Source organism: Tenrec ecaudatus, chromosome 7, assembly GCF_050624435.1.
Source record: "Tenrec ecaudatus isolate mTenEca1 chromosome 7, mTenEca1.hap1, whole genome shotgun sequence".
Lineage (NCBI taxonomy): Eukaryota > Metazoa > Chordata > Mammalia > Afrosoricida > Tenrecidae > Tenrec > Tenrec ecaudatus.
Window position 1 is genome coordinate 45,133,290 of NC_134536.1, and position 16,275 is coordinate 45,149,564.

General features: G+C 45.2%; 1 protein-coding gene across 1 annotated transcript; it reads right to left on the minus strand.

The window, feature by feature from the left end:
• Positions 1-4,003: 4,003 nt before the first annotated feature.
• HEY2 (hes related family bHLH transcription factor with YRPW motif 2) lies at positions 4,004-15,314 on the minus strand. The gene is made up of 5 exons (XM_075554599.1): positions 15,215-15,314; positions 13,287-13,365; positions 13,083-13,166; positions 10,557-10,638; positions 4,004-5,974 (listed from the first exon to the last, which is right to left on the minus strand). The coding sequence occupies exons 1-5, from the start codon at positions 15,295-15,297 to the stop codon at positions 5,292-5,294; spliced, it is 1,011 nt and encodes a 336-aa protein (XP_075410714.1). The 5' UTR covers positions 15,298-15,314; the 3' UTR covers positions 4,004-5,291.
• Between the last annotated feature and the right edge of the window lie 961 nt (positions 15,315-16,275).

Sequence of the window (16,275 nt, forward strand, 5' to 3'; positions counted from 1 at the left end):
GTACTATCATCAAGCAAACAATCTCCCTTTTAAATATATCTGTACTACACCTGTAGGCACTCACGCGTCTGCCTGTCATATTCTGAAGAGATGTGATTTGTGAACTAAGCTGCTTCTTTCCTTTCAAGTTCCCAACCCAGCACATCCCCAGCTACAGGACTGTCTGCTCCATCTTGGCGTGTGAGAAAGCAGGCAAGTGCATTCCCATCGGATCAATCTCTGTTCCTCTGGTCTTCAGAGCCCCAGGCATAGTGGTGACGCATTAGGCTGTGAGCCACAAGATCCACCACTGCTAGCTCCTCAGGAGAAAAGATGGGGCTTATTACTCCTGTGGATACTTACAGTCTCAGAAACTCATGGGGCAGTTCTATCCTGCCCAATGGGGTCACTATGACCCCACATCTACTTGATGGCAGGAGTGAGCTCTTGCTATGCCCAGGGCTCTCACTCCTGGGTGTTCTTGAGTTTGAAGGTCACATAAAAGATCAACTGGGCCAGAGATTCATGGTTTTATTGACCAGGGTCATTCCCATGGCTACCATGGCCAGAAGACACTTGGTGTTTTCAGTCTATTCTCTTGGAATAGCCACCTTAATGATTCAACACTGTTGGACTTAAGGATATCTTTTAGGAGAAATTACTGAAATCTGAAGGTCACAATGACCCATCAAGTCCCCTTATGGTCACCAGAAAGCAGCTTTGTCAACCTAGGGAATGCCCACCCATGGAGTGTGGCCTCATGTGATGGTCAGAGGGCGGCACATGCTTTTTGGTGATGTCATCACACCAGCCCTCTGTTCTCTGCTGTGCTTAGCCTTCTACTCTCAGAAAGATGGCATCATAATAAAATGAATCTAATAGTAGCTCTTGTGAGACTAAAAGCTACTGCCTTAGTTCCCACTGAGGAGGAAGGTGGTGACTGTGGTAGAGAAAGGTGTCGTGAGGGGAAACGATGGCTTGTATCTCTGTTTTGCCCTGATGAGTGAGCACACATCTCCATTCACTTGCCAGAACCCAAGGGAAGCCTATTTAAAGCAGCTGTGCAGGGACAGACTGGCTGCGACACGAGGAGGGCCCGACACCAAGAACAACAGACCATTTCAGGACACAGTCTGCACACCAACATTGCTGGTTGTGTTGTTTGGGTGGGTGGGTGGGTTGGGGATGTCTTCAGATTTTCTGTAATTAAGGGAAAGGTTAAAATAAAAATTAAATGACAGAGGGACCAGGAAGCAGAGTTTTACAGTTCAGTAAATACTATTTAGCTTTAAGGCTTGAAATCAGAAAGGAGTTAACATACTCAATTGTTTTAGTTTGAGCAATTTAAAATTTATCACCCCCTTACAGAAGTGACATGCTATGAATAGCTACTCTTTGTTAAATACAAGAGAAATTGTAACTTCATTTTCATTGCAAAGAAAATATGAAATTATGACAATGCGAAACTATAGAGACCTTAAGAGTTAAGTTGCCAGTTACCAAACCTCTTTGTCTATAAAAAGTTTATAATGCAAAGGCTTTTCCTCCACACAAATGTCCTCATTCCCATGGGAAAAAACAAAGGAAAATGGTGTTGGAAACTGGGGACTCTTATGCTTATAGAAGGCTTCCAGAAATATAAGTATTGAGAAAAATACATGAAATAATTATATGTATTTAAACTGCTAACTGCTATAAAAAACATGTTTAATTATTGGCTGAAGAATTTGGGTTCAAAAGACCTTCCTGATCATGAGAATCATTACTGTGAACAGGTTATTGGGCAGGTTTTCCTGTCCAAAAGAAGAATGTTGTTTTAAGACATGAAGGGGCTAGACTGAATATTCAGAATAATTCAACAAAAAGCAAAAACTCCTTATCTTTTGCATGCAAATAGAATTTACTCAATCTTCGTGTCTCCAGTTGTTTCACTTTTGCCAGTGGTATTCTTTGGCAGTCTCTATAGAGTGGACAAATGGGATGGTTTTACGACAGGTGTGGCCTGCTTGAGAGCTGGACGTGAAGACCAGGTCACTTGAGGAATCATTTCTACCCGAAGGGCTCGATACTGTTCTTGGCACCAAGCCGAGCAGGTCCTCGTTGGGTCCTTTCCTATCCAAGGGGAAGATGGTGATAAACCTGTGAACAGACGTGTTCTTTTAACTTGTCTAGTGACCCCAGGCAGATTGACATTCTAGCTTAGTCTGAATGAGTTTAAGAAGTCAAGAACAGTGTTAAAATCCATAGCTATGAGGTCAAGATCATGGGCTTTGGAATCAGATAGGCCTGGTAGCCAAACTACTAGGTATGACCTTAGGTAATCTCCTATTCTTTAGTTCTTAGTGTATAAAACATGGATAATAATACTGTCTACTCAGGACAATTCTGACCGATAAAGAGAGTCCTGGTGGCAGGAAACTGCTAGCAGTAAGGTTGGCGGTTCAAACCCATCAGCTGTTCTGAGATGAGGATGCCTGCTCATGAAAAGATTTGCCACCTCAGAAACCCTACAGTTGGAATCCACTGGGCGTCAGTTGGTTCTGAGGAATGTCATACTAGATTTCAAACACAGCATGGGGCTTAGCACAGAGAATGATGATTCAACGGTTTCCGCCTTTGGTATCACGGCTGCCTTTCTTTGGTGCTGGTTGGGACAGTTACAACAGAATAACTGTCTGTCCTTTTGAAATTCAGAGTGAAAGGACCATGGGAGAAAGTGCCACCCAATGGAATCATGGGATTTTTTACATGGAGAACTACTTCTAATTTGAAACGATAAAAATGATTGATGATTATTTCAAGGAACAACAACAGCTCTTAGCGATTGTCATATTGGTTTGCAAATATTCCAATCCCCCCCCCACACCCCCCCAAAAAAACCATGTATAACTAGGGGGAAAAAAGAACAAGCAAGCAGACAAAGTGGAAGAGAGAGGGAGGGAATGAGGAAGGAGATGATCTTCAATATTTGATCGTAATTTAAAATATTTTTCTCATTTCTAAAAGTTAACACTTCAGAAAAAAGGCTGAACTTTCAATAGACACATAACCTGTTTTAAATTCTTCAATAAAACTTAACCACGTGCTTATTTTCTATCAATTGTACTGAAAAAGCTAATTGTGAATACTACTAAATCCGTTTTATGATCTAATTTGATGGCCATAGGATTAGAGACAGAAAAAATGAGGTGATGTGCTTTTGCACATCTTTTTGCACAAGTCCAACCCACTCAAAGAAATTAAACTTGATCTTAGCCAAAAGGCTGAGAAGTGATCAAAGAAATTAATTGAATTATCCCTACTTTTCAAAAATAAATTAATGCTGAAAGCTTTCCCACTTTTCTAACTTGGAGGTTTATTGACATAATACTATACAAATAATCTGCTCTATGGTTTCCACACTGTTTGGCTCAACAGCTTCAAGAGCTCGGCAAGTCTCATTCAGGCTTCACTGAAGAAAGGAGGGGTGACGACAAAATCTGCACAGCAACAAAAGGTACTTTCACAAAGGGCAGCACCAGGAAGCACATATACACCCATCATGTGTGCATAGGATGTCCTGCAGACCCGCTCCGAAAGTTGAGTTACAAGTGACACAGTATAGATTGTTGCCCTATATTTGCTACTTTCCTTTGGAAGTCGCCTATTTGCACTTTTCCAAGAACCACAGCTAAAACAGAAGGCAGAGGAAGTGGATCACTTCCTGTCTCCAAATAATGTCATATCCGCTTACGCGTAATTGATTTACAGCTTGGGGAGCGGGGGAGGTTTCAAGCCTGCTGTGACTTTTATCAGCCAAATGAATTTAAGAACACAAAGAAAAAGCCCTGCTCACCCCTCTTCAACTTTCTGTTCTGCAAAGCAATTCATCCACATAAAAAGTCAAAAAGAGCTTCATTTAATTAGTGATATGTAAAGACTTTGCATAGAAAATGTTACAATGTAAAAAACAAAACTAGGCACAGTAATTTTAAAACAAATATTTAAAGGTATAATTTTGCATAATGTTTAACATTCTCAGGTTTATTGCTTTCTCCACACAGCAGAGAAATGAGGTGCATAATAATACAGGCTGTGTCTGTTTTTGCAACATAACAATCTCACGTGCTCGATTTCAACGTATTAAGAGATTATTTTAGGTCATAAAACAAAAGCAAGAAACAACCAAAACTCCCATCTTGTAGCACTAGTCTAGGCACGGACAAAAATAATTTATGTACATCTCACCAAATACATTCATCTTGATTTGGGATCAAATGCAAATCACTAACTTGATAAAGAGCACTTTAGGAACCCTGGCTTTGCTCTCCCCCTGGCACCTGACATCCAGAAATGCAACTTCTCCCAAAAGGTGACAAGAATGGATACGAAATGTTAGCTGGAGAAAAATGACGAAGATAAACATAGACAAACTGCCCAAGTGAAATGAAATAAATTAATCCAAGCTCTTATAAACTGTTTTTTTTAGGTGTGTGTTAATGTTCTGAGTGGTACTCAGTAGCCAATTGCTTCTAGGTGCATTACATCGGTGTATTGCTTTTACAGCTAGAAAGAAGAACCATATTTTGAGCAAAATGAAAAAGTGCTCGGGTCTTGCCGGCAGGGCAGAAACTCTTTGTAAACCCAAGCACTGATGGGATAATTACGACTACCAATGCACTGCTGAAGGCCACTTCTTGGCAAGTCTGTACAAAGCAAGTAAACTAGGAAAACACTAGGTTTCACCTCGGAATTTATTTCCCGCAATCCAATAAAAATTTGCTGGTTTCAGCAGAATACTCCCCTCTGGAATTGTATTAAATGTCTGCAGCCTAATGCAAGGCTTCTGCCCTTCCTTTCTTAGCCCATTTGCTTGCATACTTTACTTGTGCAATACTATGTGTTCACGAAACTTCACTAGCTCAGGCACTTCTGAAACATTAATTCCCCCCCCCCCTATCCAATTTCAAGAGAATTCAGTCAGGACACTTCTTGTCCATAATTCAGACGTACTCGTGCATTGCTGGATTGTACAGCCCGTGTTTTCCAGGAAACTTCTCACTGGAACTAAGAAGGAAGTTTCAAGAGTTGCTGCTATCAGTGAGCAAACTTCCTTTAAAAAGAGGGGGCGGCGGGGGCGCAGGTGGTGGGGATGATATTAGCACGTTTCCACTTGTGAAATTTGGGTCTCGAATAGCTTGCTTGTTCCTTTGTGACTTTCTGGAGGCATCTGTATGGCTGGCTACCCTGCGGGTGCGGCGGTTTTAAGCTGACTGGGAAATGACGGACATTCAAGGACTAGCTCAAGTTCAATGCGGGGCTGCTTTGAGCACTCAGAAAGCTCCCACCTCTGTCCCCCAGGGTCGGTAAGGTTTATTGGTGGCGCTGCCCGCCTGCTGGGGGCTGGACGCGGCCGAGGCGGACAGCGACGGGCTCACAGCTGTCGTGGCGGCCACGGCCGCGGTGGCGTTGGGGGGCAGCATCGGGAAGGCTCCCGCGAAGGACAGTGGGAAGCTGTGCGCGGCGGCCGTGGCCGCGGCGGCGGCGGCGTGGACGGTGGCCGAGAGGGACAGGAGCGAGGTGGAGAGGGGGGGCACGCACGGGGCCACGCTCCCCGTCGACGGCATTCGCAGCGCCGAGTCGGCGTGGGCGAACGTGGCGGTGAGCAGGGCGGAGCCGTGGACGGGAGGCACTTCCGAATTTGTGGAGAGGCGACAAGGGGCCGACTCTGCGGCGTGGAGTCCATGGGGCTGCAGCAAGGCCGCTGGGAGGTGGTGGAAGGCGGCGGCCCAGTGGTGCGGGTGCAACGGGTGATGGTGGTGGGCCATGGTGGACGTCATGGCGGCCGCCTCCCGCTGGGAGGCGCAGGTGCTGAGATGAGAGACAAGGCGCATGCGCAGCGGGTCCGAGGAGTCCAGGCCTTCCACGGAGCTCAGGTATCTTGCCACTTCGGTTAGGCATTCGCGGAATCCAATGCTCATGAAGTCCATGGCCAGCGCATGCGCGTCGAAGTAGCCTGGATGAGAATTGGAGCAAAAGGCGGTGGGGTGGGGGGGAAGGAGAGAGAGAGAATGAGATAATCACGGCCAATAACCACCAGCTAATGTTCTTAAAATTGGAGTAGGATGATGATACTTTCTGAAAACGCTGCCAGCTACCGATGGTTTTAATTATTGAAGAAGGTTTGAAAGTATACTTTTCAATTTACATGTGTGACAAGTCTAACAATGCAATACGCTACAGTTGTTCTTGCAACAAAGTATCACACTGGGGGGAAATTAGGAACATCCGTGTTTCAAATGCTTCCAGAAAGAGGGGGGCGGGGAGGTGCCTCTTGTATTAGGGACAGTGAAATTACCCAGCAAGCTTTTTCATGGTAACATAGAGTTCTAGTCTCTCTTGTCACACCTTTTGGAGATAAAAAGCGTTATCTTAAACATTATCGTCCTCTTGACATTTATAACAGAGACATGAAGTACATTTTAGCAGCTTGAAGACTTTATTTCAAAACATGCTAGAATCTCATAATACATTCATAAATGCTTTTTGACACAGTTTTTTTATCAGCAAAGTGAAAACATCTTGTCATTACTTTGTATGAAAACAAATTAATGAAAGCAAAAAGGCCTTTGGGGGAGCATTTGGTTACTAATTTGAAGTTCTGGAACATATAAAATTATTTTCTTTCCAGCAACATAAGGCTGTTTACTAATATAAGATGAAACCATTTGCACTTGAGCGGATCCTAACTCACGGTGACCCCAGTGTAGGATTTGGCTCCACAGGGTTTTCAACCCCAGCATGCATAGGGCTTGGCTCCACAGGGTTTTCAAGTGCTGACTTAGGGCACTGGATTGCCAGGCACTTTTTCTTAGATGCCTGTATGTATTTGAACTGAAGCAGCAAGTGCATTAATTACTAACCCACCAAACTCCCAACATGAGATTGTAGGTTATTTTTATTGATGGTATTTGCTATAGTAAGGAGTCCTGGTGGTATAGTGGTTACGAGTTGGGCTGATAACCACAAGGCCAGCAGTTTGAAACCACCAGGCACCGTGTGGGAGAAAAATACGGCTTTCTACTCACCTGGAAAGTTAGCCTTGGAAATTCATGGGGGCATTTCTACTCTGTTGATTCCATGACATTGAGCTTGGGGCGAGGGTTGTTTATTTGCTAAATTATCTTAAACATTTTCATACTTAATCATCTATTTTAAAAAAACCTTAAAAGTATTTTAAAAATAGACCATCTTTATTTTATAATTATATAGTTTGAAAAAAAAGTAGTTACATATATTCAGAGTCCCAAACCTAGAATTCCATGTTATTTGGAGCTGTCCAAATGGTGTCTTGTTAAACCAGTAACGACATCAGCACAAGTTTGACATAAGTGTCTCATGAATGTGGATGTGGAAGACTGAGAACAAACCAAGTTATAATCCCAGGACTCTGGTCCAATTAGCAAACAAAGACTTTGCAATTAGGAGGAATAACCATTCCTGGAGATGTTTCCACATAAAGCATTTCATCTGAGAAGCCTCAGGGGCTGTGCAGGCTTCCGACTTTCTGACAGAGGGAGAAGTGCAGTCATGAGAGAAGCTCAGAAACGCAGAGGGGTTTAGTCACGGAGGCTCCTCAGCTAGTTCCCTCCTGCAGTGACTGCACTGCCACGGGAGGCCACGGAGAACGGCCCACGGAACTGCACCCCTGCAGCTTCCAAGCCTTCCCTGTGTGGTCACCAAGTAGGCAAGCTCTGTGGTTTCTTGGATATGCAACGTATGTGACAAGAGTCCGCTGTTGCATCTAAGGAAGAGGTTGACCGCGTCTGCGTCCACTTTGACGCATAGCGACACTCTTATCAGAGTAGAACTCCCCTAGAGGATCGTCTAGACTATAAGCCTTTATAGGAGCAGATCGCCATTGTCTTCCATAAAACTGCTGGGTGGGGGAGAATGGTCAGCCTTTCAGTTAGCAGTCAAGTATTTGATCACGGGGCCGCTAGGTTCCTAAGGAATCTGCACTCAGTAAATCCTGTCCTGTTGCGAAATGCAGAGGGAAAGTACAGTGACAGGCTGGGTCCTCCAACTGGATCTTGAGACAGCAATAATAGCATAGGTGTCGATCCCCCTTTCTGTTCTAATACAGCTCATGGGCTTGAGGCAAATTAACTCCCCCATGCTGTAAGAAATGGACCCTCTTATGGTCCGCGTTTTATAAATGATGAACTAGGAGCTCAGAGAGGGCTAGAAATCTACCCACAGCCACTCACAAAACTCACTGCCAATGAGGAGGTTTCAACTCATAATGATACTACAGGACAGAACAGAATTGCTCCTGTGGGCTTCCAAGACTAAATCTTTATGGGAGTAGAAAGTTTCAGCTTTCTCCCATGGAGTGGTTGGTGGTTTTAAAACTGCTGACCCTGCAGTTAGCAGGCCAACATATAACCACGATGCCACTGAACAGAGCCAGGATTTGAACTCCGTATGACCCAGCTGTAGAACCCATGCCCCTTCCCAGCATACTGCACAGCCTCTGCAGCAGCTGGGTCTTCATCAGAATGAACCCCACTTGCAGCCTTCCCGCACACTATCGCCCCCGCATTTTCAAGGTCACCACATCCTCCTACGTGATGACCTCTCTTATGACCCGGCAGTCAGATGACTTGTGTGGCGCCTGCTTGGAAATGTCTGCTCATAAACTATTCTGGGATGAATTTTAAGGCTGTTCAGGTAGCCAAGAATAGCAATCAAATCGGCCTCAGTTTTTATAATAAACCATAACAATAATATTACAGCTCATGCCAAATATTTGAAGCCCTGATAAGACTTCTGTGGCTTGTGGCTAACAATGGCATGAGGTAGAGCAGTCCAATAGCTCTTTCTGCATCGTCTTTACTCCATTCAGTTTCCTAATACCCTCAGGTAGCCATTGTGGCCACCGAGTCAGGCCCAAATCTATAGCAGAGCACTTCTGGCCCAGGTCCAAGTGAATCAGGGCCAAGATGGCCTGGATCAACCCCAACCTGATAGGTAAAACAGCGTGAAGGTCAGGGCAGATGTTCTCCACTGCAACAGCTTTTGGATGCTGCTGTTAGGGGCTGTCAAGTCGATCTACCTCACAGCGACCCTAGGTGTCAGAGTAAACCTGTCCCACAGGGGCTTTTCGGTCTGTATCTTTAAGAGAGCAGATGCCTAGGACTTTCTCCCATGGGCCCTGGGGAAGTCTGAACCACTGACCTTTTGGTTAACAAGTGTCAAGTGTATGGTTAGCAAGAGTCACTGGAACTGTGCTACCAGGACTTTCTAACGTGATCGTGATCATGTTAAACACAGAAATATTTCCATGCCAATTATTAAAAAAATCTCATGTTACAGAATAGAACTGTTCTGTAGAGTTTTCTTGGTTATAATCATTTGTCTCATGGCTGTCACCATGAGTCAGCATCCATTCCATGGCACCCAACAGCAACAGTCTATGGGAGCAGAATTGCCAGGCCTTTCTGATGTGACACTTTGGATGAATTATAACTACCAACTTTTTTTTTTAAGGTCAGTAGTAAGTGTACGAAGGAGAAAATATGGCAATCTGTGTCTGCCAAGACTTACCGTTGGGAACCCTATGGGTTAGTCCTGCTCTGTCCACAGGGTCCCTGAGAGCAGAAGGTTTCTGTGGCATTTTTTGCACTGCCTACGGACCCCCAAATACTAAGTACTAAAAGGCTAACTCGAGTACTAGGATTTAGTGCAGCACTTGGCTCGGTGTGGACCTCCTTTTACTCAGTTCTTAAACACGCTGACTAACACCTGTGGCTAAGATGAGTATCAAAGGCCTCCTTGAAGGGCGAAAAATGAGACCAAAGGGCAAAATACGAGTGATGTGTGGAAAAATCGGATAATAGTTGAATTTCAGGACTTCAAGCTTATTTTTGGCAAAAGGTGAGAGTTCCTCCCTGAGGCCCTGAACAATGCCTCCTTAAACTCTAACCAGTTTAAAAGACATCACCCAGGTCCCCGGGTCCAGGCGCCTTGCTCAGCTTGCTCCCCCAGGAGTGACTCTGCTCTACTGAGGGCTCCTAATCCAGAGGAGCACTACCTGCATTTCTTACGTGCTCTGCGGTTGACTCCAAGGTCCGCCCAAATCCGAAAATGGCAGTCAGAGTAACTTGAGGCCTTTCTATTGGAACAGTTCTTACATTGAGTCCCAGTGCTGAGTTAATAGGGAAAGGGAAGTGAAGAAAAGAGAAAAATTGCATCTAACCTCCAGTTTGTTTTGATGTTTATATATTTGTTTTGTCTTTCTGTATAGATGCCAGCATGATCTCCTGAAGACCCAAACAAATCTCTGAATCTCTGACCAGCCTGCCATGAATGAGCTTTACTCCCACAGGATCATGAAAGCAAACACAAGCCCAGGGTCAAGAGCGTCTTTTGTTCCAGAAGTTCTTTCCCACGAGTTCAATCCTGCCATTAGCATTGATTTCCACGGCTTTCCTCTGGGACCGCCTATCTCAGCTTGTTAAAGAACTGTTCAGCTCCAATTGCCTCACAATTATTAGGGGGGAAGATGAAAAGGAAAAATGAAGTTACCGACTTACCTTTCCCTCCTGTTGCTTGGAGCATCTTCAGATGATCCACTGTCATTTGCAAGATTTCAGCTTTTTCTAATTTTGCAGAGCCCTTTATTGACAAATAGTAAAGTCTTACAAGCCCTGCAGCAATTAATTTGAAACAGTTTACACTGAATTCGGCATTAAGGCTTGAACTTTTCTCACGGAAAGATTCTAAATTTAACTGCCCCCTCCACTCCCTCCCCAACACACATACAAAATCTGACTTCTTTTCAAACTCTACATGTCAACATTGATTACTATGGCATATGACCAGTACTTGCTATTTTCATGCTTAAAGATTAAATGCAGGCATAATGCATTTTATCATAGAGTAATTATTTCCTTAATATGACACCATAAAAATTCCTACAATTGCAGAAACGTCATATTTAGCATCTTATCTCTTCCTTGGGATATCAGGTGGTCTTACTGAAGTCGGTGCTAGATGAATACTGACTCGGGAGCATAAGGAGAGTGACTACCAGTAACAACTGCAGTTTCTGAGGACTTGCCAAAGGCTGGCTTTATAATGTTTCAGGTTCAGGAAGTAAACAAATAGAATAAACAAACAACTGCCATCGTGTAATTTTCAGCTAATTATTGTAAAAAAGTATATTCTTCAAAAGTAGACAATTATAGTAAGTTTTTAAGATAATTCATACTAGACGGGAAAGCAGAATCAGAAATAAAAAAGGGAACACTTTTAAGATATTCCTCAATAATTACCAGCAGGTGTCACTGTGAATCCCAAAATCTTAAATCTCCCCCTGCCCTGCTGAGCAGTGAAGTCTTAGCAACCCTGTAGAACAGAACAGAACTGCCCCCATTGGTTCCCAAGTCTGCTTTATGGAAGCAGACTGCCAGTTGGGTGGGCTGGTGTGGTGGTGGTAGTGGTGGTGGGTGCTAACTGCTTCACCTTTCAGCAGCCAAGTACTTAACCACTGAGCCACCAGGGTTCTTAAATGAGGAGGGAAATTTACTACTAATCATTGAGGAAGAACCACAACTGCTTAAGGATTTCTGAGTCCTTTACAAATAGCTTTTAATAAGATGGTCTTAGATTGTGGTCCCCACCTTTTATTATCTGAGAACCAACTGAAATATGAAAGTGTCCCTTTAAACTGTTTCAGGTGGCTGGGGGAGGCTTCTGATTTCCCTTAAGTGTGCAATAAACTGAAAAAAAAAGTTTTTTTAAAGGACACTTAATTTTATGTCAGGTTCCTGGCTTGACGTATTTGGTGACAATTCTCAGCACCCAATACATGGAGAGAGTGCCAGAGTTGCTGAATTGCTCTGAGGAGCAGTCTTCTAATAGTGTGACAGGGCCAGCTCTCAGGAATTGGTAGTCAAGCCTTGAAAATGGGAAGGCCCGTGTTTAAGGCACTAACTGCCAGACAACTGAAGTTAGCTTTTAACATTTGTTTCAAGTCAAAATTTAAGGGAGGGAAAATCTAACAAACCAAGAAAAAAGAAGTCAAACTGAAATGCACAAATGTTTCAGTACACATTTAACAACATCCCTGATTCTGTTTTTATCTACATGGAAAGAGTTATTAATCAAAATTACAATTCCTTTATTACATTTAACTTAACAAGGATGGGCTCAATATATAAAAACTGGCCATCTTTTTTCTTTTAAAAATGCATAATAATAGCATATTATATTCTGTTCTTTTGTCGGCAGTTCTTCTCCAAGACAATGTACAAAACAGTTCTAGTGAACGTTACTAATAATAAAAACTGCAGTTATTGAGTAGTTTCCAAGGGGTGGCTTTAAAACGTTTTCAGATTCATTAAATAAACAAAGTAGAATCAACAAATAACTGTTATATCCTTCTTTTCTTTTTTTTATATCCTTATTTTCAGTAAGTACATTTTGCCTTATCTTTTATAACATGCTCTTAGGAATCCGTTCCATTAGCCATTCTAGCAAAGAAACACAACTTTTCTTCACAAAGGGCAATTTTAACACGTGCCTTCCCATTTTGTTGTTTTTTAAAAGAATGCTTCAGTTCTGAAAAGCATCTGCGGGTTGTTCGATTGTCACCAGATCTCCTTCCAAAAGATGCTCCAACTCGGGTTAAAAACGAACATGAGTGGTCTGGGGGAATAAATTTTATTAGTACTATTATTTAAGAACTAGAACTATATCCCTGGCTTCAGTTATTTTTTCAATAAACTGTTTGAAAAAATGGTTTCAGAGAAAAATGAGATTTCATGGTTTTGAACAGAAAAGCCACTACTGGCTTTCTGAGAAAGAACAGAGAACCCATGAACACTGCTACCCTGAAGGGGAAAACAGTATTAGACTGGAAATGTTTTCAACTTCACGATGGATTATGGTTTTAATAGTTTTGCCACAACAAAGCATTTTATTGAAATCGCTGTTCTGTGCCAGATCAGGGTACATACACCATTATTTTAACGAGCTTTAACACGAACCCGCATCCCCAGATGAGAAGATGGATTGTTGGAGCTGTTACGGGTGGGGTGAGGGTAGGGGGAGCTTACTTGTTTCTCAAAAGCAGTTGGCACGAGTCGTCTCAACTCAGATAAACTGTTATTTATCCGATCCCGACGCCTTTTCTCTATAATCTATTCCAAAGACAACCAAACAAGGAAAAAAGTGTGAATATACAAATGTTAAAATTATTCACAGGGGAGAGATACAACTGTTTCTTGAACGTGCAGTGAAAAGCAGTAACAATCACATACCCCTCTTCTTTTCTTTCTTGCCATAATCTGAGAAGTCGTCGTCGGAGAATTCGACCTAATCACCGAGCTGGTGCTTTGCCTGAGAAACAGGAAGAGCAGGTCAGCTGCTGCGGTCACACAACTTGATGACACCACTAGGCACTCAGGCTGGCTGCACAGTCCATGTGTGTTAAGTTATTCTGAGTTCTGTACTCCTAGCATTCTTTGCTTTCAGCCACTCTGTCCCTTTTCAGGTAGAATTATGGCTTTTTGGAAAATGAATAAACCAGATGACAAAACATTGGCAAAGAGGACCCTGAACTTTTACGAAAGTCTCCCAGGAAAACAATTAAAGGCAGTTAAGGTGATAATGTCAGGACTTCCTAGTTCCACTCACATGTTTCTTAAAAGCCAAGTATCCTCCTCTGCTAGCAACTCTCCTCCTCCCTCCTTCCCTCCCTCCCTCTTGTCACACACAGGGAACAAAGCAGGGCTATTTTAAAATAGGGCCATGGGAGGCACCACTATCAGACATTCATCCTGTCAGTGTTGCCCCTCGACGCAATCTTTAAAATACATAGAACTTAGCTATTTCAACACTTCAGTTAATCACACATCATGATGGGGGCAGATTTGGACAAATTTGAGGTTTTGCCTGGTAATTCCCCAAAAGAATGCCTCAGATTATGACACCGAGGGGAAAAAAATAGACTAAAGACTGGCTGTTTTAAGAGCTTGCAAAAGAAACTGCAGGTATCTCTTTCAGCCTTCAATCTAAACTTAAACCTCCAGGAGATGCAATTCATTAGGATGTCACCGAAGAAGATAGTTTGTGTTAAAAAAGTTGAGATCATTATTTTATTTTTATAACCCTATTTTATATATCGGTTCATAACCCACAAGTGTTATATTTCTTTATGTTCTCAAAATCTCCATGTTTGTTATGCTCCTTCATTTTAGAAATACTGTGCCCCACAGGTTCTTCATAACTTGCCTTCTCAATTCTGGATTTTATTTCTGAATTAACTCTCCCTGTCAATTTTACCCCTCCTCGATGGTTTTATTTATTTTTTCTTTTGTGACAACTTTGTTTTTCAGACCTCATTTCTCAAATGACTCTTTAGCAAGTAGATAAGATCCTCTGCAAATAAGACCACCGTTGCTCTTACTGATTGCAGACTTGGGGTTAAAACAAAAAACACCCACCAAACTCACTGTCATGTAGTCTATTCTGACTCACGGTGATCCTACGGGACAGGGTCAAACTGACTGTCAAAGAAAATCTGTTGACCAAAGTTAGGAACAACTTCGTTCTTTGAGTGACAGCTGCAGATAAATAATTAAGGTGCTTCTGGGGATGCCAATTAGAAGCAATTACCATCTGACCCTCCTTGGCACTAAAATGCCTCGGTAATCTCCCTCTTTCACGGGAAAGCCGAGGTCTGGTTTCTGTGATCAGACCGCGATCTTTCCAGATTTATGAACAAGCAGTCCAAGAGTTGCAGCGCGAACCGATCCTTATCTCTGTCACTCACCGAAGCCACAGCCCTGCCACACGCGGTCAGCAGGGAGCTCAATCAACCCTGCCTAGCTGCGACATCATACAGGGCTTTTTAACGTTCCAAAGAGTAATAAAATCACACTGCGCAAACCGCCCCCCCCCCACACACACATTTCCCCTCGGGTCTAGTCACCGAGCCCTGGAACACAGTTTGGTGTGGTTCGCGGGGCGAGCGCACCGCTGACAGCAAGGACCCTCCTGCTCCCGCTCGGGAGTCCCTGCTTCCGTCCCGCTCCTCTCCCGTGCCCACCCTGTGCTAACTCAGCGCGCGCCCACCAAGCTTCTCCGGCCACTCGCGGACTCCGCCAGGACGCCCGGGGGCAGAGTGAGGAGATTCCGCAGGAGCCGCTGGCGCACAAAGCTCCCCGAAGCCCCGACGCGCGCTCACCCCGAAAAATTGTTCTCGCTGCCCACGTCGATGGTCTCGTCCATGTCGCTCTCGGAGGTGGTCTCCTCGCAAGGGCGCTTCATGGCTGCGACGGCGGCGCGGGGCACAGCCCGGCCGGAGCCAACGACCCGGAGCCGCGCAGCGACCTCCCGGCCAGCCTCCTCCCGCCTTTCTCCCTCCCTCCCTCCCTCCCTCCGCCCCGGCAGGCGCGGCTCCCGCGCGGCGCCGCAGGCTCCTCGCAGCCCTTTCCCACGCCGCAGCCCGGCTGCGCCGCAAGTGCCGGCTCTGGCCACGCCCCTCCGCTCGGGCGGGGCCCCCTCGCCTGCCCCCCGAGCGCCCGCCTCCACCGCACTCCAGACCACGCCTCCTCGGGCCGGCGTGGCTCGCGATTGGCTGGGGCAGAGGGGCGGGAGCGTGCTTGTCCCCACCGCCTGCCGACACACTCCCGCCGAGGCGTGGGAACGCGGCCGCGCACCTCCGCCCGACCGTCCCGCGCCGCCAGTTAGAGGCCGCGGCGAACGGAGAAGCCAAGTTTACCGACTCCTGAGAGGGAAGCGCGCGGGCGCGAGCACAGGCGCGGCCAAGATAGGTCGACCCCGCTGGGGGTGGGGGGCGGGCTCTGAAGCGAAATTTTCGCCGTGCTTTGCACCGCGCCGTCTCCCTGGAGAAGTTTCCGTCTTGTATTTCAAGAATAAACCCCAAAGCGTGGCTCGGTGTGAGCGAGTGTCTGGGTGACATCTGCAGGCCCAGGGGCGCAAGCGAACCACTCCCCTCAGCTGTCCTCGCCTGCACCCACCCTGCTAACAGCTGCCCTGCGCCGGCCTATTTGCCCTAGGAGTTGCTCTTCCCCCGCAGCCTCCGAGCTGCGGCCAGCCGAGCCCACCCCCAGGGACTCCAGCGCGCGCGGTCGCAGTGTCCGAGGGGTTTTTCAGAATCAATGAGCTCTTGGCACGAGAGTAGCCTTTGGGCTGGCGCCCCTCCTCTGACGTGAGGAGGACTGGCGCGACCATGCGGACGCTCAGCATATACTTTCCCTAGTGTTTTCGGCTTCGAGTCCTCCG

Excerpts from the sequence above, each read along its gene's own strand:
- HEY2 (XM_075554599.1), bottom strand. The coding sequence starts at position 15,297 with ATGAAGCGCCCTTGCGAGGAGACCACCTCCGAGAGCGACATGGACGAG. Across the intron at positions 10,639-13,082 it reads CAACTGCTTTTGAGAAACAA|GGCTCTGCAAAATTAGAAAA; the intron begins GTAAGCTCCCCC and ends TTGTCAATAAAG. Across the intron at positions 5,975-10,556 it reads CCAAGCAACAGGAGGGAAAG|GCTACTTCGACGCGCATGCG; the intron begins GTAAGTCGGTAA and ends ATTCTCATCCAG.